Source organism: Aphelocoma coerulescens, chromosome 12 (genome assembly GCF_041296385.1).
Source record: "Aphelocoma coerulescens isolate FSJ_1873_10779 chromosome 12, UR_Acoe_1.0, whole genome shotgun sequence".
Lineage (NCBI taxonomy): Eukaryota > Metazoa > Chordata > Aves > Passeriformes > Corvidae > Aphelocoma > Aphelocoma coerulescens.
Window position 1 is genome coordinate 16,603,289 of NC_091026.1, and position 22,976 is coordinate 16,626,264.

Sequence of the window (22,976 nt, forward strand, 5' to 3'; positions counted from 1 at the left end):
ACCACCTCCAAAGAAAGCAGGTGAGATATTTCCTAAAATACACCTTGCTGTCATCTACAGTATCTACTAATTCGCCAAGAACAACTAAAAAAATGCATTGACTTTCAGCATTTAGTTGCAAGACACCCAATGTTAAAAATTAAAAAGCTCTGTTCTGTTGACTGAAGTTCAAGTTCTACCTAGATACCCAAAATATTACTATAATTTGAATTTTAATTTTTGTGGGACTTCATCATGCAGAAGAGAGAGTCTTAACTGTACAAATCTCTTTTCTCTCACAGTACAGAGTCCACACACAAATAAGCTAGAAATTACAGCACTGACACTGAGGTGAACTGCCCACACTTTCATCCTAATAGATTGTTAGCCTTGGAGGTGAGCTGGATCTCATTTAAATACTGGCACACACATAAAGTATTGCAGGTCCAAGCACTCAGCATAAAATCATGACATTTGGTTATGACACATTTAGTTATTATGTACCTTTATAGCATAAATGCTAAACATCTTGATGCTATGCAAGATGTGCTACGATTTTTAAGAAACATAATTTACATTTTAAATAGACTCCAAAATTCAGATACTCCTTCTAACATGAGCATACCAACATGAGGAACATGGGACTGCTCAAGGTCAAACCTAATTACAAAGCCTGATAAGATGAAGATCATTTTTTAAGCAGTGGGAAATTAAATTATTTGTCAGTGCCATCAGGCAGTAAATACCTGCCTGCTTTAATTGCTGTTGATGCAACCTAATAAAACTTAGAAAGGAAACGCTCAGGCTCAATTTCATTTCCCTTCCCAGGTCAAGTTCTGCCTGAGAAGCAGCGGGCTGAGCTGGTCCCGACTGCAGTGACCCGCACCAGCGACGTGTCCGCTTCTCGCCGGCTGACCTGGCCCCCGCTCTTGGAAAATCTGGAACACCCGCGCTCGGACACTGAGGAACGTAAAGACCGAGCTGTGCCTCCGCTGGATACGCAGAGGCAAATAAAAGATTAAGCAGGGAGAAAATCCCGTGAAAATCGGGAGAACGCGCTCTGAGCGGGAGCGTGGCGCTGCTCGGACAGGAGCCTGCGGCTGCTGCGCTGCCGCCATCCAGCGGGGCGGCTCAGCACGGCCACCGGGCAGAGCCACGGCCGGACACCGGGCAGAGCCACGGCCATCGGGCAGAGCCCCGGCCGCCGGGCTGAGCCACGGACACACGCCGGGCTGAGCCACGGACACACGCCGGGCTGAGCCACGGACACACGCCGGGCTGAGCCACGGACACACGCCGGGCTGAGCCACGGACACACGCCGGGCTGAGCCACGGACACACGCCGGGCTGAGCCACGGACACACGCCGGGCTCAGCCACGGACACACGCCGGGCTCAGCCACGGACACACGCCGGGCTCAGCCACGGACACACGCCGGGCTCAGCCACGGACACACGCCGGGCTCAGCCACGGACACACGCCGGGCTCAGCCACGGACACACGCCGGGCTCAGCCACGGACACACGCCGGGCTCAGCCACGGACACCGAGCGCTCAGCTGAGCCACCGACACAGGGACGCTCCTTCTGCACCGCGCTGCCAATGCCGAACAAGGCTAAAGTTCGCAGAGAAAGTAAAATAAAGCAGGCGCTGAATTAGAAGCCGCTGTAAGAGTCTGCTCCTTCTGCCCTGACTCCTTCCTGGTGCTGCCTGGGAAATCACTCCATGGACTTGATCCACCTTGACCCTGCAGCTGTTTAGCTGTTTTAAGATGCTGGAGCTGACAGAGGAATGGTTACACAGAGCTTTGTAACGTGCAGGATCTTATCTATCTTATACCAGCACAAATTTAAAGTCTTCGAATCTAGAATTTCATTGCAGTTAAAAATGGAAGTTCAGCACCTACCTTGCATAAACCCATTTGAAAAATCATACTGGCAGCTAATCTGCTGTGATAGGTATCTACATATCTTGTTAAATCTGGCCTTAAAAGCCTGTATCTGCCTTGTTTCGGCACTCAGGAGCTCAGAACATATGTAGAGCAAAATGAGACTTTGATATTCTGCTATCTACTTATCATCTCATAGATAACAGAGGGGCTCAGAATTTGTAAATGATAGCATAACATTTTCATTACCAACATCATTACTCGTGGATGATGAAGCAGAGACAGTGACAACAATTTAAAGCCAACTCAGATTGTCAGGGTACCGTCTACAGGACAATTTATGAAGAAGATAAATTTCTGATGCTTATAGGACTCTACAGCAAGACATCAGTGGCACAAACTCCTCCAAATCAAGAAGAATGGGAGGGAGGCAGAGGCCAAGTTGTCTGACTTGGGACCAGGAGAGAGGAAAGGACAAAGCTTTCCTCAGCAGTTTAGCTGAACAATGAGTACTCTGCTCTGTGAGATGCAGCTGAGACAGAGAAACAAGTGTCAGTCTCTGTATTTTTCATATCTTCATATTTCCTGTAAAATTAGTACAAGAAACATAAAATTCTAATTAAATTCACTTTTAATTTAACCCATAATTAAGTTCCACAACACATAGTTCTTCCAAAGAGCACCAATGGTATAGCAGTCAACAAAGAATGGGATGATGCTTTATTTTTGGTGTATGGGAGGAAACAGGTGAACTGTGATAAACTTACCAGTACTTGCTATTCAACTACACCATTGACAGAATAGGAGAATCATAATCCATGTGTCATCTGGTTTCACTGCTGAGCCTACCTTTGACTATCTTGGGGTTTGTGTAGCAGTTGGAAAGCCTGACAGGTTGTCCTCCCCGTACAGTGAACCTCCCAGAAAAGCAGGAGTACAACCAGAATCCCTCCACTCTCCAGAAAGTCCTGGGTGCTGTAAATAACACCCTACTGGAGTCACAGGCAAAAGCCAGAGCTCCCCGTGATCACAGGCTGTACATTGCACCAGGCACCAAGTCAGCTTTTACAGAGAATCTGCGAGTGTATCCACATTTATTTGCTGCCATATGTTCAGTTCAGTTCTGTCTGAGTGAGACACCCAACCCAGGAACCTCTCAGTGCTTAATTTCAGGAGGACTCATTTAGGATAGTTGTGTTCTATCAGTAAACAGATGTCCTTGATTTGCCTCTACACCAAAACACAACAAGCCCGCTTACCTGTTAAAAAAGTTAACTGGAGCATTAAAACCCTAGTCATTCACACACCCCTACAAACATTGCAGAGACAAGGCTTGCACAGTACATAACATGAAGAGTAATCTCAGCCTTTGCACATTTCTACCGTGTTACTTCTTAACTGCATTTTAAACTTTAGCACTTGCTTGGATACAGGACAGATTTTAATGAAAATGTACAATATATTATTTGATTCTAGTCAAGAGGTTACATAATCATTAGTGCAGACCTATTTCTCTCCCTCTCATTTCATCATACAGAAATTTAAATGTGATTTTTGAATTTCAATTGGCTTATCAAGTGCTCAGTGACATCATGAGATCCTGTCTCCACTGAAAGGGATTTCTGCCTTTCTTCCTTGAAGACTCATGTCCTGTTCACTCTATCATCCAGCCCTTTCATAAAGCAGATAGCTTAAGTCATCAGATTTATGCAAAAAAGACTAAGTAGCTCTCATTGCCCCAGAGAGCACTTTGCAATTGGATGCTGTTTTACACACACTCTTACTGAAGCACAGTGTTTATCCTTGTGATTTTCATACTGATTTCTTTTTATACTCAGAATTTCTCTGTTTAATGCTTTATTTACAGTGTGTGATAACGTCAATGACCCCTTCTCTGCTGGAGGTCAGTACCTGCTGCCCCTCAGCTCCCGGTACCTTGATGTTACCTGTGCTTCACACTGCATGAAACAAGAATCAGCCAATGGGTACACAATGCCTGGGCTCTCACCTCAGACAGAAGGACCTCATTTCTTCTCTCCCTATCCCCACAGCCAAGTAGCAAACCAGTTCCTACTCACCATGCTAACATAAGAGCAGTGGCAATTAGCAATATCCACTCCCTCAGTACAACCACCTGCTGAGGCTGCCACAAACCAAACACCTTTCCATGGCTTGTCCCCTGACTGAATTCATCATTTCACAACAGGCAGTTTTCCCTCGGTCAAGGAATGACCCTGCTAATAATATTTATTATCTAACAGATCTCAGACTGAAAGGTCATGTCATATTTCACAAAAAAATGTAGTGAGCAAAACCTAATAAATAAGAATAAATGTCCTTTCTTTGCAGTGCCTTTTGACCAACTCAGCTAACAGACTCTGGACCAAGAAACACTGGAAACAATTTTGGGAAGGAGCTCACCAGTCCCTTGCCAGCTCTGACAGGTGTGAACCTTTGCTGGCCAGCACAGTGCAGTGATGGTATTTCAGTGTCTTGTTTGCATAAATTTTAGCCCAGCCACCAAGTCCCAGGCAAGGCAATCTAAACCTGACCTCTGGCTCTGTTCTGCAGCTGAGACCTGTTTGCTTCCAGGACATGGAAGTGTTCACCATGCACACAAGTGCTTCATCCCCAATCTCTTAAATGAGAATAATCACACTTCCTTTGTAAAGCAGTTCACATTGCTGATAAACACCTTATTGCTTTGATTTGGCTGCCAGAGGAGTTACTCCAGCAGATCCCTGTTTATTTAGGCTGCAGAATTTGGTGCAAAGATCTCCTTTATTATGGAGAGACGATTTAGAGAAAATGCTGAATCACCTTTATCCCCCTGATAAACTGGGCCTTCTGCAGCCACAGTTCTTTTTAATGCTGCTTTGACGCTGGTCATGCTACAGCCAAAAGAAAAATGGAAATGCTTTTGCAAAAAACCCTACTCAGGTTTTGGGTTTGATCCAGAATTCAGTCAATCCAAATCCCTTGATAGTGGGGAAGGGTCAGGAAAATTCTTTCACAGTCAGTGCTGGATTAGATTTGTTGCCCCAGAAGAGGACATGTTTTCAGAGTAAACTCTCCTTTCTCTCTAGCTTGGCACAAACTACCATGTGATACAGTCTGATAAAAGGATGTTTCATTACATTAGCATAGCAGACTTATTTGTCAGTTGTAGACTAATTATCTAGGCTCCTTGTTTGGGGACTGTGTCATCCCTTGCAGCAAATTGCATTTTGCTGAGGGCAGCAATTTTACTCCATTTCTAGAGAATGTCAACACAAAGTTGTGGGGTCTTTTGTACTTCCAAATAAAATATTAAAAATAGCGTTGGGGAGGGGAGAAAAACAGCCCATCTGTCAAAGTATTTCTGAATGAAATGTCAAAATATTGCCTTTTTCTATGTAGTTCAAACAACAAACAACATTGAACATAGGTCTGATAATAAAATCCACTATATTGCCTCCATATTTCTGAAACTTGGAAGCAGAACAAAAGCTGAAAAATTAACTCTATGCAAGTAAATTATTAAACTCTATTATCAGCAGCCATTCCTAAAAACAGACAACAGCATTGGACACCCAGCCAAGCAAGTGAAAATCCTAAAGAGCAACTTGCAGAGGCTTCTTTTTAAACAACATGCATTTAGAAACACTGAAAATAAAATTATCAGCTACATTTTTTTCCTCAGTGACACAAGAGTACTAACTCCAACAGGGTGCACGTAGAGAACAGCAAGGACCTCTTTCTGCATTCAAACTCTTAGATGAGAAATTTCAGTTGACTTAGTTTTGGTTGGGGTTTTTTTGTTTTGCTTTATTTTTTTCCAGTTGGAAGAATACCAGCATCTGCTGAAAGGACTCAGCAGACAGAAATCATTAGCATAGCCACAATTCATGCCAAACACTCGTGCTCCTAGGGTGAGTTAAGCCCACTGACATCACTTGCTCTTTTCTCAAATTAGACTCAGACTCAATTTTAGTATTTTCAGTAAATGATGTTTTCTAAAGACAAATCTGAGAAAACTTAGGAGTAGCAAGTGTCAGTGATGACACACAGTCTTAACATCTTCCTGTTTGATCGCCTCTGAAAAAGGCATCTCTTCAACATGGCAAGTCAGACTTCATGTGCCATTCAGAGACCACCCAGGGACACCATAAGGCAGGAAGGTCAGTGTTTGCTCTCTATCAGCCTTATTTCCTGTTATGTAGAAGGAAATCTCCTGAGAAAATAAAGGAAGCTGTAGAAGAAGGGATATACAGAGCACAAAAGATGCTTTAAGGTTTTACACCCAATCTGAAAATAAAATGAACCCAAAAACTACCTTGGTACATTTAGATTTTTGCTTTATAATCACTTACAATTTCATTTTTGCTATCAGGCAAAACCAGCCAACATGATGCAACACCCTACAAACAGCTGTTAACTCACCCCTGGTCTACTAAACACAGATCCTGCCATTTCACCCCAGCTAATTTGCAACAGTTTGTGCAAAAAAAGACACCTAAAGAAATCTGCTTATTCCAAAATATTCACTGCATCTTAAGACGCCACTTGAAGGAAACACAGCTATAAAACAGAACTGGTATCAGGAAGATGCAAACAGGAAACAAAGCTAAGCAAAATCCTCCTCCCACTTACCTGGTCATTACTTCTCAAAACAACAACATAAATCAAAACACCAGAGACCATTGGACTGCAAGGCATATGGATGATGTCCATAAGGGGGGGGGGAAAAAAAGGTGGAAATAATGAAAGGAAATAAATAAATAAAGGCAAACCAAACACTTAAGCAATGGAACTGTTGATCCTAGAATTTTCCACTCATAACTTCTGGCATTTCTGGAGGTATTGTTAAAGATTGCCACCCTGGAAGATAATGAATGTCAGGTGTAACTTCCATCTCCAGTGTGATGAGGAGAGATTACCCTGCTGAAGCCTACAAGACATCTTTAATCTCCTGATTTAGAATCCATTGTCCGCTATCAGTTGTCACTCTCCTGAAGGAATGCAAGAATGCTGCCAAACACTGAAAAACAGACAGCTGCAGCAAAGGGCTACCAGCAGCAATCCCGAGGTGCTCTGCCAACAAAACACTTAAATGTTAGGAAAAAAAAAAAAAAAAAGAAAGAAAAATTCCATCTCCAGGTTCTTCCATTATTAATTAAACATTTTCTAGTTTCCAAGAAGAAATGCTTGCTCAAACATGTCCTTGAAACCAGGTACATCAACACCACAAACTTTCAAAGTCAAAGTCAAGGGGCAGCTCTCTGGAGGGGAGAACACCGTGCTTGGCACAAGAGCAGAGCTGGGCGCTTCTTGGAGTCTGAGTGGACCAGGCACAGGTGGGGCATGTTTGATGCTACAGCCAAGGATGACAGCAGATCTCCTGCTCTTAAGTACAAGGTGAATATTTTGTACCCACCCACAGCCAAGTGGGCAAATGAAAGCCAACATGCAGGGTGAGCCTGCCTCTGAACCACCCTTCACCAGTAGCACAGACAAAACCAGAAGCCTAAATCACCAAATCAACAGAAACTGCTGTCCATTTCCATGGATGTTTATTCAAGCCTGTGCAGCCACTCGTTTGGGATGAAAGGCCTTACAATTATGTTGTAATGGGACTTTAAGTTTGGGACAGGCTCTGCACTGCTATCACAATTAATGTAACAGAAAGGCTGTGGCAGTGTGCCCCAGCCAGTGAGCACAGACCTGGGGATCAATAGCAGAACAGGCCCTAAAGCAGTTCCCATCCTTCAAAATGGCAGTGATTGCCAAGCACTGAATGGTGAATTCTGTGAGAATGACTGGTTTAAGCTTTAATAAAATCATAACTATGAAGTTTAACTTTTCTGCTGAGACATATCCGGAGTAAGCTGGAAACTAAATCGCAGAAGAATCACAAACTCCCACTCCAGCGGGGTCACAACTTCATCTCAGGCAGGTCTTTTAATCATTTGAGAGCAAGGGACTTGATGCAAGTCCTTTACATCTCAATCTCTTGCCTTTATCACTCTGGCATCCATCCTCCCAAGGACTCAGTGAGCTGACCTCCATGTAAACCCAGAATAGAGCACGTGCTGCTTTTTGTTGCATCACTTCACTCAATGAACACCAAGGACAAGATCTTTTCCAATCTATTTGTGGATTTACACTTATCCAACCATTTATTTCTCACATTAGCACAAGACTATCCATTTAAAATATTTTTTTTTCTGTTATCAGTTCTAAGTATGGCAGAAGTAGATTTAAAAGAAAAGACGCAGAGCAAAGAAAGCTTTCCTGGTTAGAATTTTGGTCAATGGAATATAAAGATTATCATTTACTGCAGATGGCAGCTATGTAAAAAACATGATGCTGTCAATGTAAAATTAATAAAATAAAGACAGTATTTTCACAAGCTTTCCCCAATGGCTTTAAAATAAGGTCACTTAGATACTGCAGGAAAGAGCTTGGTTTCAGCCTCCTGCAGTTTGACACACTGGGTTTGGCCATTTGTATTAACTGAGACATTGTCTTCTTCTTATTACAGAATTTCCCCCCACACTTTTGCAACAATGGCATTTGATACATAAACCTGCTCATTTACCAGTTTGTCTGTAATTCTCCTCCTCCCACCCCTCAAGTGCCAGGAATACACAAATCTTTTCAGATGCAACCACATTCCATGCAGTTAAAGCATACCTTCATGGAAAATTACACCAAGAGCTACATTTTACCCTATAAAAGAGTAAATCAACACCAAATTGTTACTTATTGGTAACATAGCTATGCATCTAATTTGAAGTCATTGTCAAAATCTGTCACATGTATTAAAAGTTCTCATTGTTATTTAAGGAAAAAATTGAAGAAGGAAAGTAAGAAATATTTCTTATGCTTTTTTCTTCTCAAAAATAAATATACCAGCAAACTTCACACAGAGAATTCTGCTCCTTTTAGTCTTAAAGGAAACCTATTTCTCAACTGAATTGCTTTCCCTACCTTATTACTTGAAGAGATTACAGTCAGGGCTGTATATTGTAGCTCGCCTATATTTAGAAGCTGGGTAATAAACCACATAAATAGCACACTGAATAAAACATTAAGACATAAAAGGAGTTAAATAGAACAAAGGGCTAAAGCTTATTGTGCAGTAACCATGTCTGACCCATTGAAATACAAAGGACCCATAATTCTAGTTAGCAAAATGCAGAGTCGGGATTTAGATCAGGAGGAAGCCGGCGGCGGCTGAGTGCTGGAGTCCCTTCCACAGCCTTGCAGGGCCCTCTGGTGGAAATGGGAATCCATCCCATGGCTGCCCGACAGCACAGCCAGGAAAAATTATGATTCGACCCCAAAATAAGGGGAGAACAAGAAGCCTGGGTTTTCACTGTTTTCTTGAAAGCAGCAATGTTTCTAATACAAAGCTGCATTTTCCAGCTCTCCTATAAGAAGATTAAATCCTGGAGCCTGTGTAAGTAAAGAATTTTTCCTCTGACTCCAGTGGGGACAGAGTCTGTCCATAAAGTCCTGAAAGTAGAGAAAGAAAAATCCTTAAAGTTGTGAAAAACTGAAAGTGATGTGGAACATTCTGCTCAAAAATTTAGACCCTTCAGCAAAGCTGGAAGCATTTCAGGTGAGGATCATCACATAAAACAGTCTGAAAAAGCTGAGCTGCACCAGTAATTCATGGCAGAAGCTGCTCAGCTGGCTGTACCAGCTCAGGGTCTGCAGGGCCAGCCCTCACACGAGCTGACCTGACAAAGTGTCTTGTCAATGCTTCTTCATTTGTGACTTAGAGCAGTGAGGTGGAAACAAATCTTTTCTGGTACTAAATGTATGTTGCTTCATCCAGCACAGCATGGAATTGCTCATTATATTGGTATTAGGTACTCAAGAGCCTGAAATACTGCCCAAGTTGTTGTGTTTTTTTTTTTTTTTTTTTTAAAAAAAAAAGTAAAATTGGTGCTTATGCTTCCCTTAGCTATTGTCAGGGCAAAAGAGAAACTCTTCAGAAGGGTGTTCACAGCAACAAAGTCCTATGAACTTTCTCACGTGTCTTCTCCACACAGATATACAAGGAGGATGCTGAAATAATCTGCACAAGCAGCATCTTCAGTGATCTAATGGTGATGAGAAGGAACATTTCTCCCCTACCTTTTGACACTGGCAGTCAAAGCCATTACAGTGTTCCAATGAAAAAGGAGGCTGCGGCCTCCAGGCTGGATTCAAACTGCTCCAAAGCAATAGCAGGATTGGCTTGCAGGATTGAACAGTCTCTCCCCTGACAGGTATTTGATGGTGGTGAATATTTCACAGAGCAAAAGAAAGAACCAGGTCTGTCTAACGCTTTATTACAGCGAAGAGGCCTCCATTGTCAAAGGAACTGCTCAATGCCATTCTCTCCCACTTTTCAGGAGCAGGATGGCTATTGAGTCTGTAAGATCCAGTCTCTGTTCCTGCCTGAATAGGGCAGACAGCTGTCAAATGTCATTCTTTCAGGCCCCATCTAGCATAACCTAGGTCAATAATTGTCTCTTCCCAGATTAGGCTCCTTAAAAATGGCAGTATTTTGAAAATATAAAGTCGATTCCCACTTCTCATCTTAAATTCTCTTGTCTGCTCTTAGTTAATAAAGTTCCTTCGCTGTAGTGAATACACATATATTTAAAGGTGCTGATCATGTCAAGTACATCGTTTGAAACACACTGATTGTCAGGAGCAGACACAACCTGTTCTTAAAAACCAGCTCCTCTCAAAGCATCCCAGGCTGGGTACCTCATGCCTCCCAGCTCAGCAGGTACCTGTCAGGTTACAGCTGCAGGACCTAAGGGACACAGGACAAAGCCTTTGCTGAACCCAAAGCTTGGATTCATCCCTCTAATGTGCTTCAGGACATTTTACTTTGAAAAATGTGAATGTTGCCTATTGACTGCAAAAATTTTATCTCAATTGCTATCCAAGAACATGCTGATTTGTATGAAATAAATGAGACCAATTATTTGCTTTCCACAAAACAGGCTCTGCTTAAAGCTCTGAATTATCTGCTTTCCTGATGAACAAGGCAGCACCTTGCTCACACAATAGATTCCATCAGAGGTTTGATTATCCATTAGAAGGTCAATCTATATGTTGTGCTAAACAGTAAAATAAGATGAGGCTGGGAAATGCAGGCCCCTGGAAGAGAGCCCCCCAAACCCTCTATATCCTCTGTGGTGCCAAGAGTCCGATGTAGGGAGTTGCAGAATCAAAGATGGGGTGGCTGCTTCATCTACTACATGGAATCAAAGTGGGATGGGGGTCACTTCAGTGTACATGGAGGGAAGCTCACATTTGGGGAAGAACAAGACACCACAGTCTAAAAACGGGCATGGAGGCTCCAGCTTCAAGGGTGTCCATTCAAAAAACAGCTCCACAGTCAGACCAAACTATTCATGAGGAACAGAACCTTCTTTTCACTCACCAGAGAAATCACAGTGCACAAATATGCTTCAAGTCAAGCAACTTGACTGGTTTTGTGGTACCTCTTTGATAGGGTAGAAAGAATTCCTGGTGTCAACTTGAGGTATGTCCTCAAGCATTCCAAAATTTTATGTAAAAAGTATTGTCCTAATTTACATAATACACTGTGTTCATCACACAAGCCCACAACACAAGATCACTGCTGCCTTCTTACACAGGTACACAGGCAAAGTGCATCTCGAAAAGACAAAAACAACATTTCTTCTGACAAGACCGCTCCCCAAATGGCAAAAGCTGCAGAAGGCTGTTCTCCAGGTTTTTCTTCAGAGTCAGCTCAAAAATGCTCTGCTATTAACTTGGGATTGTGCATAGACCCCCTTCCTCATTGAAGTGATAAAACTGATTCCCAGAACAAAGCAGCAACATGGGTCATCCTCCAACACTGCATTCACTGGAATCACTCCACAGGCTTTTGCTTCAAAGTGAAGTTATTCTCCATAAACGCTGACTGTATTTTACAGCAAACATGAGTTTTGCACAGCCAGGGAAAGCAGAGCTGATGGGGGAAGGCAAGGAGGAGGTTTTGTAGCTCTCAGAGACACAGCAGCTACGTGCAAGTCAGTCAGTCCTGCTTGCCAGTTCTGAAGATATTTTGGTGAGCACAGGAGGAGCCTTCAGCTCCTACCTAGACAACCACTGGAAGCAGTCAGGAAAGAGATCAATAGTTTGTCTCTTCTGGAGGATGGAGCCTCTACCAAATGCATCCCCACTTCCCAGCCCTGAGGGGAGTGGATGCTAACATTAGACCTGGACCCACAAGAGTCTGACTCAGAGCTAAGAACATTGCATGTGGATTTGAGGCCTAACACCTAATTTAAGAATAAGGCCACATCACAAAGAGCAACACTTGCAGAAATCCCCAAGCCAGCATGAAGCTGACTATGGTGCTGAGAACACAGACCCATCATGGAGTTTGCAGCCAGACTTTTGGCCTCTCCTGAAAGCAGCAATGACAGATGGCATTTTGTTACCTTAGCTCGCTCTCCAGTGGGATCAAAGGTGGCACAGTCTTAGCACAGCTATCCCATTTTATTTAGGACTTGCACAAATACCTTTGTATTAGCACTGGTACATCTTTATTTCTTTCTGCTTTGTCTGCATGATCCTACCAGAGATGTTGCTACAGAGATCCAGTCTGGAAGTCAACCCGGCTTTGTTCTGGGGTTTTCTATCATTTATAATACGATAGCACATCGTGCCTGGTAGATATTTCCCTACTACAATAGTACATCCCCTCAAATGCAGGATCTTTGTTTACCTCACTATGCCAGTTAGGAAAAGAAAGGGGGTATCAGCAGATGATCTAAAGCACATGTCAGAATTTGTGTTAGTCAGTGAAAGAACTGGCTAACATGAGTCTGAGGGCTTCGATTTATTGCCCACCAAAGCAAATGATACCATTGTAAAGTCAGTTGATAATGACAGGATTAAGAGGGTGAAGATAAAGATACATCTCAGAATGTCTTTGGATAAGGATAAAGCAAAATGACACAAACAAATCCCAAAGTCCTAGCGGTCATGAAGTCACTCCAAAAACCTCCTGGCGAGCTTCAGTACATAAAATTACTAGAGAAAAGCCATGAAAATTTACAATAACTCTTTTTTTTTTCTTGGTGGCAGTGTATTTTTAACCTATTGCACTGATTATAACATACTGTCAACAGCCTCATCAATTATCCATTGCTAGAAAGTGGGCTCTAACATGCTGCAAGTGGTATTAATTGGTCTCAGTAGCACATAATGAGTTTAAAAGCTCCTACCTGTGTGCCCCCGGGGATGGTGACTAGAGGCGGACAACAATTTACAGCAGACCATTAACACATAGACCAGAAAGAGCCAGTCAGACAGAAGCATTGATTTGGCACAGAATCTCATCCTGGAGGCAGAAAAGGAAGCAGTTGAGTGAAAGAACAATGTGAGTAGGGAATAACATAAAAACGATGTGGGGAAGGAAAAGCTGAAAGGACGCTGAAGAATAACTAATGCAGCTTATTACAAGGCAACATTCACAAAATCAACTTCATGATTTGGTTGGGATCAACTCTTTGTAAAGGACATTTTATAATTAGAAGCAGTGTCTGTCACACATCACATTACCCACACATATTTATAATAACACATTATGAGTGCAATACAGTTCTATGAATGAGAGATAAAGGATGGGTTCTTTTGTCTATTATTAAGATCCAGCCACTCTCAAATTTAAATATACATATTTATGAGTTGTGCTACTATTTTTAAACTGCACCTCCCCCAATGATAGAAAAAAAAATGTCATCTTTACTTAACACTTCTCAGGACATATTTAGTAAAGCTACCAACTCCCCTGCAGCCATGCACAGAAATTGGCGGGGTCTCCCAAACACACAATATTTGGGAGATTTCCAGGAGATCAGCAGGTTTGCTGAGAGTAAAACGCTCATGAAACAGCACCTCAGTCAAATATGCAAGGACTCACTTCTCTGCCAGGGTGTTGGAAACTGCATCTCAGAAAACATTTGCTCTAAAGAAGGTGTTATTATTCTTATTCATGTGATTCTTAGAACTAAGATCGCAAATCCTCAGTAATTTTTCTGCAAATATCTACAATTAAATCCCCCAACAGCTTATGTTATGCCATTCATCATATAGAAAGGGAATCTAATCATCTTTTTAAACTCAGTTATGATGATTTATTGCTTGCATGATACATAAATGAGCGTTATGTAGCTGAACCCTTAGATACTGTGTTTCATGCTTTCAGCAAATTCTGCAAGCAGGAATACATCAAATTAATTAAAGGCAATTTATAGATTTGCATAAATTGAATCAAATACTGTTTTCATGGCAGTGACGTTAGTCTGCAGTTAATCAGCACGCTGGGATTTGGGCAAGCCTACCATGAGTTTATTTGCACCAAAAGGTCCTTTGGGAACTACTCCCCTCTGCCAATTCTAGTTCTGAGTCTCCCAAGTATTTTCTAAAAAAAAATTACCTATATATCTTGAAAATACCTAAGATTACTCAGCTAACCCAATGTTCAAGTGCTGAAGAGATAAGTTTAAAACAAAAAAATCCCAAGCAACGTGTGCCTTAGACAACTCTACTATCATAAGCAGGTGACACACTTGGATGTTGTTTAAATTTGATAAACATCTACAAATTAAAGCAAAGCAGAGGCCATGTTTTCCCATTTTAAATTGCTTGCATAATTTCCCTTTTTACACTTTGCAAAACAATATTTTTTCTCTAACTGTAAATGTTGATAAAGCCTAAAAAAAATAAAAAATACACTTATTAATATCAAAAGTTAAGAGATGAGAAGCTTGCTGCATGTAAATATATTTTAGCAACAAATACTGGTTTACACTTGAGAAAGAAATACAGTGGTGTAAACCCCAGCACCTTCAGCCTATAAACTTTATTAAAAATTACACAAATATTGCAGAAAAAAATAGCTCACCACATCCACAGATTTCAGAAAATGAAAATTATATGTAAAAGAAGCCACAATTTAAGGGCTGTTTTAGTAAAATAGTACCTTTTCTGGCTTTAAGAAGGTGCTCTGGTTTGTACACAATATGTTGCCACCCTGAATACAGGAACAATCACCCTGATGGCCTTTTACAGCTGTATATAGGAGCCTTCTGTGAGCATGAATCAAGCCTAGAAGATAAAGACATCACTGCTCCTCACCTACCCTATGAGCACGCCCTTCTGGAGCGCTCCCAGGTTAATTCAGAGCAGCTGAACCTAATTCACCTCTTGCATCCAGCTGAACCACATAATGCCCCTGCAGCTAATGGGATTGAGTCACTGTGAAACCAGCATAAATGTTATTATTGCTGTTGATCCAGCATTAGCCTAACTGCCGGGTCAGTTCTGAAATCAGTGTATCAGAATTTCAGATTTTGGTCATCCAAATCTTTCCCACATAACTGAACCCCTTTTTTTTCAGGAGAGAGTTGAATTTAACCTTAGTTTTCTTGGTCTCTCCATGTAAAACACACAGTTTGCAGCTCATGCACCAGTTATCACTGAATAAGATGTCATCATCTGCTCAGCTTCCAATCCCATCCCTCTATTGCTCCAAATGCAAACACTTGGATCTAGCCCAAGTATCAGTGGAGATCCCAGCTCTGGTGTCACTCTGATATATCACCATGAAGACAGAAACCTTCCTCCAGGCTTCCTAAGGTGTGGCAGAAAGCTGGATTTAACCCATAAAATTAAATATCCCAGACCAGGCATTCTCAGCATGTTGTTTCTCGTAGGAGTTGATTGAAGGGGCAGGTGTGATGATGGACAGGTCCCAAATCATGCATCACATGCTTAACAGCTGCTATTTCAGCACTTAAGTGGACCCAGGTGTTCCCACTGTTCCCAGTGCGGGAGCAAAACTGGTCTAGGTGGAAAGGGGCATGTACTGACCTATTTTCAAAAGTTTTCCCCAGCTGAGTTTGACTCTTTTGAGATATTAAACAAGGAATGTGAAACCAGGACTCATCAGATTAACAGGGTAACCTTAGTCCAGTGCAAGAATGTTCAAATCCAGGAATGAGTGTATCACAACAAAGCATCCACTTGGTTATATCCAAACTGAAAGGCTGCTAAAAGCATCCAGTACCATCCAGGTGACACATTTGCAGACTTCAGTCTGCCTTGCAGGTAGACAGGATGCAAGTTTTCAGCCTGCTGATGTAAAGAACTACAAGAGGATCTTTGAAAAGGCAGGGAAAAAATGAAATTTGGCAGACAGATGCAGCAAGGGGTGCTGAGCCCTTCAGCGTCAGTGGGCTGCCGCTTTCAGAAATGTCAAGCCTTCATTCTCTATTGGATTCAAGTGGATATTGTTGCTAACCAGAACAGCGAATCTTCAGTGTCATTTGAAAGATAAAAAGTGCTCTTACCTTGGGGACTTTGCAAGAATTTTGTTCCAGTCAAACACAATTATTTCAGTGTGTTTTTCATAGTTATTCCAGATTCCCATTTGCGGCTGCAAATAAACCTTTCTGCATCTCAGAATTTTTCCTTCACTTCGGGGACCTAGAAAGAAAGCCACATTACACTGCAATTAACGTCTGGAATGGTGCTGTAAAGTACGTCTGTGTTACCAAAATCTTAGTTTCACAGTGCCATCTACAGGGCAGTCTGGGGCAAAAGGCAGCAGTTGTACTGCTCTTTTCCTTCTGAGAACACAGAGAAGCGGTGGTGAGGCAGCTCTGAGATGTCACTGCATTAAGCAAAGGAAGAGTTTGCTGTACGAGGAGTTGCAAACAGAATGTGTGCAGCTCACTGGGGCCCTATCACCACCTGCCCTCTCACCACCCAACTGGGAAAGATGGAAGGTCTAAGACTGCACCATAGTGCAAACACATTTCCACATGGTTCCATGAAGCCTCCAACAGTTTGAACCAGAGATTATTACAGAGAGTGGGAAAAATCTGTCATTGTCTTCGTAAAGATTTGGCCCAGGCCCTGGAGCCTGCCTCAGGAGCAGAGGGTCACATCCACAGGAGTGTGTCTGGGATTATGCATTATTGCACCCTCTGACCCTGCTGCCTCTCCTCGCTTCCAGCATCACCTCTCACACCCAGCCCACCTACAGCCAGGAGTTACACTTTGAAATCTCCACATGGAAACACTTTTGCAGCAGCACTGACACACGTTCCACAGAAAAACGAGCTCAAAATCTCCATTTTATAGACATTCAAGCTTCTTTGCTTTTGCTGTTTATATTTGTTCTCTCACTTCCATCCCTGGGCACAACTTGACCTTCTGCTATTGAAAACACGACACAGAGGAATTTGTGAGAGTAATAACAATGTGGTCTTCACCTACAGAGTGATCACAATAACCTTTCTCATCCACCATTCTTTTCATTTCACTCTTCCTTGGATCAATTAGAAATTTGCTTTTAAGGAACACAAAATTACACCACCACACTGGAGGGCAGAGCATGTCTGGGGTCACAAAAGTATATAGGCAGACACCTTTCAGCGGCTCAGGACAGGAAAGCCCCTGGCTCAACACACTCACAGAATCACAGAACCTTCCAATCACAGGCTGGAAGGGACCTTAAAGCTCATCTTGTTCCAAACCACTGCCATGGGCAAGGACACCTTCCACTAGACCAGGTTGCTCAAAGCCCCATCCAACCTGGCCTTAACAGCTCCTTTTTGTTCAGAATGCCATGAGAAAATAGAGTAATTGCTGGAATTAAAGAGGCACCAGGCCAGCAATCTATAATTAATCACATTTTACTCTCTTTGCTTTCCAAGGTAGAGTTCCAGGGTGAGCCAAAATCAGCAGTTCTATCAAATCAGCAATGAAAATCAAAACAAAATGCAGGCAAAGAGTTGTCTTAAGAAAAAGCACTACCATCCTGTATTAATCTTTTCTTCCACAAATACACATAAAATAAAAAATAAAAAATAAAAATAAAAAACAGTGTGCCTCAAAAGGCCTATTAAGAAGAAGCAAACAAACAGGATTTTCAATATAGCATTGACTGACTGAAATGGTTATGTGCTACATTTTTACCCATTTCATAATAGGACAGGTAGATAAATATATTCTTACAGTGCTCCTGTAGAAATCAATACTGCAATACACTAACTTGGGTTTTAGTGCTTATCTGTTCCATAATTTTTATTAGAGAGGAAAATAAAACCCTGTGCAGATACATCTACAGGTAAATACAAACATCAGTGCAACCTGTTCTGTAAACACGTGTTAAACAGTGGTAAAAGGCAAGGGAGTATTGATTAGCCCAACTCATTCTAATTAAGTGGATGCAGCAAAAGTGATAGATGATACATCCACCTGCATATCTCCAGGTTTTCTGATGCCTTCCAGGCAGTGATATTTCTTTAAAAAATAGAGTTGTGTGAGGCGACATTAAGGCACACTCATGAAACCAGCTTCAGCTGGTTTATGTCAATAAAGGAGACAGATCAGAACAGAAACAAGAGGCTCACCTCATTAATAACTGTAAAAGGAATTCCAGCCTTTTCATGGTAAAAGCATGCTTTGTGTGTGTTTTGCGAACAGTGGGTTTAACTGCTGGCCCCTGTCTTGGCTCAGGGTGACACATGACTGGAAAACAGAGCTGCTTGTTTATTTTTATACAATGAGCTCTAGCCAGTGAGCAGCTGAACCCCACCTCCATCTCCAGCGAAGGTACAGAAAAGAAGGAAGAGGGAATGGGAGAGGGGAAGGGCTCAATTTTCAGTATTTATGCATGGACTGGCCATGAGCAACTCCTGCTTTGCACGAGCTCCCCAGAGGCTACACCACTCCCCTGTGTCAGTAAATAGGGCAAATGAAGATTGTGGGTTCTGGGATCTGCAGGGAATTGCAATGGTCAGGTCTGCTGTGCCTCAGTCCCAGCACAGTCTGTTCTCTGTGCCTCTGCACTCCAGGAAAATGGGCATAAACAGCATTTCCCTGTACCAGGGAAGTGTGTCAAGAACAGAAACAATAAAGGTCTAAAGTTATTTGAAGACTGTATAGGCACTGTGTAATTCCTTTGACAGATGGAATAAGATAACATTTTAAATTAGGTGCATTTCCTACCAATATTTACATGTTGTAAAATGCTTCTTATGGCTACTTTCTGCAAAGAATAAATTACTAAACCATTTTATGCCATCTTTTATAATAAGCTATTAAATAATTTACAAAACCTCCTTTCATTAAATATTTAAAAGGCCTTAATTTCTCCACTCTAAATAATTCCTCACTTAAAATACAGCTGTGCATCTCTTAAAGACTCCTCTTGTGTGAAGTAAGGGTGAGAAGGAAAGAAATTTGGGGACCATATCCTGTTCAGGGGGTTTGCCAGCCTGACTTTAACCCCATTGTCTGCCTGGTTAAACTCTTATCTCCTACTGAATGAAGGACAAAGGGAAACAAAGAGGAAATAGAGCAATATCTCACATTTCTTAGAAGAGGGGGAAAAAGATCTAGTCAGGTCACTGTGTGTATTTGAAAATTGCTGCTGTGTGAGGGGAGCTAGAGACAAAAGAGAGAGCTAAAGCAAACACCTACACACTGGCTGACAAACCCAGAGCCCCATTTTGGGGCTAAATCACTATAAACAGGGGAGCAATTCAGTGACAGTACTTGAAGGGAGCTTATAATAAAGAGAGAGCAACTTTTTACACACGCAGGCAGGTAGTGATAGAACAAGGGGGACAGGTTTTAAATGAAGAAAGCAGAGATTTATACTAGATGTTGTATAAAAGTTTTTCCCCTTGAGGGCGGGGAGGCCCTGGCACAGGGTGCCCAGAGAAGCTGTGTCTGCCCCTGGATCCCTGGCAGTGTCCAAGGCCAGGCTGGACGGGGCTTGGAGCAACCCGGGATAGCAGAAGGTGTCCCTGCCCGTGGCTCCTTAAGGCCCTTTCCAGCCCAAACCATGCCCGGCTCTGTGCTGATGTCGCTCCGCGGCACGGGGCAGTTCCAGGACGGCGGGCGGGTCAGTGCTGGTCCAAATCGCGGTGCGGGGGCCGATCCCGGAGCTTCCCAAAAGACCCCGGTGCTTCCCAAAGGATCCCGGTGCTTCCCAAGGAACCCCGGTGCTTCCCAAAGGACCCCGGAGCTTCCCAAAAGACCCCGGTGCTTCCCAAAGGATCCCGGTGCTTCCCAAAGGATCCCGGTGCTTCCCAAGGGATCCCGGTGCTTCCCAAAAGACCCCGGTGCTTCCCAAGGGATCCCGGTGCTTCCCAAAGGATCCCGGTGCTTCCCAAAAGACCCCGGTGCTTCCCAAGGGATCCCGGAGCTTCCCAAAAGACCCCCGTGCTTCCCAAGGGATGCCGGTGCTTCCCAAAGGATCCCGGAGCTTCCCAAAGGATCCCGGTGCTTCCCAAGGCATCCCCGTCGCTTCCCAAAGGACCCCGGTGCTTCCCAAAGGATCCCGGAGCTTCCCAAAGGGCCCCGGAGCTTCCCAAAAGACCCCGGTGCTTCCCAAGGCATCCCCGTCGCTTCCCAAAGGATCCCGGTGCTTCCCAAAGGATTCCGGAGCTTCCCAAAGGGCCCCGGAGCTTCCCAAAAGACCCCGGTGCTTCCCAAGGCATCCCCGTCGCTTCCCAAAGGATCCCGGTGCTTCCCAAAAGACCCCGGTGCTTCCCAAAGGGCCCCGGAGCTTCCCAAAAGACCCCGGTGCTTCCCAAGGCATCCCCGTCGCTTCCCAAAGGATCCCGGTGCTTCCCAAAGGACCCCGGTGCTTCCCAAAGGACCCCGGTGCTTCCCAAAGCATCCCGGCGCTTCCCGGGGATCCATCGGGGCGGTGCTGCCCCCTGGCGGCCGCGCGCCGCCGCCGCAGCCCGGTCCCGGCCCCGCCTGTCTCCATGTGGAGCTTCACCACTCCCAGCTCCTGGCAGCGCTCGGGAGCCTCTCCCGGCCCCACCCAGCCCCACCCAGCCTCTCCCGGCCTCTCCCGGCCTCTCCCGCACGGCTGCGCCGCCAGCCCCGCTCCCTGCGCGCCGCCGGAGCCACCCCGGCCCCGAGGGATCCCGGCCCTCCCGGCAGCAGCGCTTCTCTGTGCTGGCGCCGCTGCCCATGACAATTAGCGCCTGTCATTAATCACATTAACGCGGCGCTGTCGCAGGGTTCGTGCGTTCAGCCTGTCCTCGGAGCGGGGGCAGCGCAGGGACGCGCTGACCTTCACCTCACAGTGACCACCGTGCCCTCCAGGTGCCCCAGCAGTGGGCGGATACAGGGAAATAACGCGTCTCACATTCTGGATTTGGTCCCTTAACCCTGACCCAGAAATCTCTGCATCAGCTCACGTAACTGCGGCTTGATCTGAAGGCTTTGAGTGTCGGTAAATCCACCTCGGCCGAGTTATTCCAACAGTTAATTAACCTCACTTTAAACACTGCACCTTCCAGCTTGTACCTCCTGATACATGCTGGTTGTTCTCCCAGCTGGCACATCCCACAGGGATGTGTCAGGTCTTTAAAGGCCTCGGTTCTGCCAGTCCTTACACCAAGTAAGGGTTACACGAGGTAGGAAGGCACTGTACAAACTGGGAGAGGACATAAAGTTACCCGTGTAGTACAATCACAGAATCACGGAGTCACAGAATGGTTTGGGTTGGAAGAGACCTTAAAGACCGTCCTGTTCCACTACAGGAACACCTTCCACTATCCCGGGTTGCTCCAACCCCATCCAACCCAGCCTTGAACACTTTCAGTGATGGGGCAGCCACAGCTTCTCTGGGCACCCTGTGCCAGGGCCTCCCCACCCTCACAGTAAAGGATTTTTTCCTAATATCTAATCTGAACATACTCTTCATTAGTTTGAATCCATCCTCCCTTGTCCTTTCACTTCAGGCACTTGTAAAAAGTCCCTCTCCATCTTTCCTGTAGGCTTCCTTCAGGTATTGGATGGTAGCACAAGACTAAGCTCACAGTGCAAGAAAGTAAAACTTTTATTGGGTCCGTTCCGTCTTCCCTTTACTCCCAGAGCTGACATCAGCTCTTCTGCTTCCCTACAGGAATCTCTGAGGGATGGAGGTCTGGTCACATCGAGCTCCCCATGGCAAAGTGAAGTGAGAAAGCTCTTTGAACTGCACAAAAATCAGCCAGGCAGGTATCCAAAAAACCACAGGGGCACTGCAGCAGTGCCCAGCCCTCTCAGACCCCAGCAGACTCCTTACACACTTCATGGGCAATTTTTGAATTGTTTTTTATGACATCACATCCCATTTACGACATCAGTCTCTGCTGGCAGCAGCTCAGTCTGTCACCACAAGTTAGCCCTTTCCACAGGAATATTTCAAAATCTCACTTAACAGCAAGTGGGGGAGGTGGGGAGGAAAAGAGAACAATGCCAGTGAGAGCTAGAGGAAATAAACCCCACAACCTTCTGAGGAGGGAGAACTGAACTGCTGTTATATCCACATAACAGGAGGTATCGACCACACCAGCAGCCAGACCATCCACACACTGACATCCTCTGTGCCACAGGTGGAGGGGGAACTGGGCCTGTCATCACAGCATTTGGAGTTCTGTAGGGTATATCTGTCCTCACCACCTCCTTTAAACATGAGAACAAACCTTTTGTCTGTTGGGAGCCTGTAAAGATGTCCTGGGAGGTTATCCTGCAAAACGTGCCTAAATCACCCTAATTTTCTGGCCCAGACACCACAGACTTCCTTAGTTAATAGTGCCAGAGTCACAATAGTGACTTGGGTGGATGATCTCTTAAAAAGGCTTTTCAGTTGGACTCATTTTAAGTGAGAGTCTGTGGCCTCCAAATTTGAGCCAGCAGAGCTCAGGTCACACAGAAGCAGAAAGAGCAGTGCACAGGATCAGGAAACAAATTTGAGCAAGGGACTGAGGGCAAGGAACAGAGGACTGACTGCCAGAAAACCCAAAGCCCACACAGAGTAAGGAGGAGTTTGAAATCAAAGCTGTTGCTTCCTCTGCTCTCTCAACACAAAGTGAGTTCTCATCTTTCCTCCAGGATAAAGACCACCAAGTCCAAGGGACAGCTCAGAGAGCAAAGTGCAGCTATTCTGACTGTCAAATGGAGGCAGAATAGACCCTTTTCTCCATACAGCATTATTTATTATTCATCACCACCCCACTAGGAGCCGTTCTGCCAAACTCGTGAAAAGGCATGTATCACCA

General features: G+C 44.1%; 1 protein-coding gene across 6 annotated transcripts in view; it reads right to left on the reverse strand.

The window, feature by feature from the left end:
* TAFA4 (TAFA chemokine like family member 4) overlaps positions 1-22,976 on the reverse strand; it is a 67,540-nt gene that overhangs the window by 28,605 nt on the left and 15,959 nt on the right. For 3 of the 6 annotated variants that reach the window (XM_069028227.1, XM_069028229.1, XM_069028228.1), the window contains exons 2-3: positions 16,248-16,383; positions 13,119-13,234 (exon numbers count right to left, since the gene is read on the reverse strand). In XM_069028227.1, coding sequence (XP_068884328.1) covers positions 13,119-13,234; positions 16,248-16,327 — 196 coding nt within the window. In that variant the 5' untranslated portion in view covers positions 16,328-16,383. Of the gene's footprint in view, positions 1-13,118; positions 13,235-14,800; positions 15,004-15,037; positions 15,125-16,247; positions 16,384-22,976 lie in introns of those variants that run through there. The other 3 variants (XM_069028232.1, XM_069028231.1, XM_069028230.1) reach the window with 3 other exon arrangements.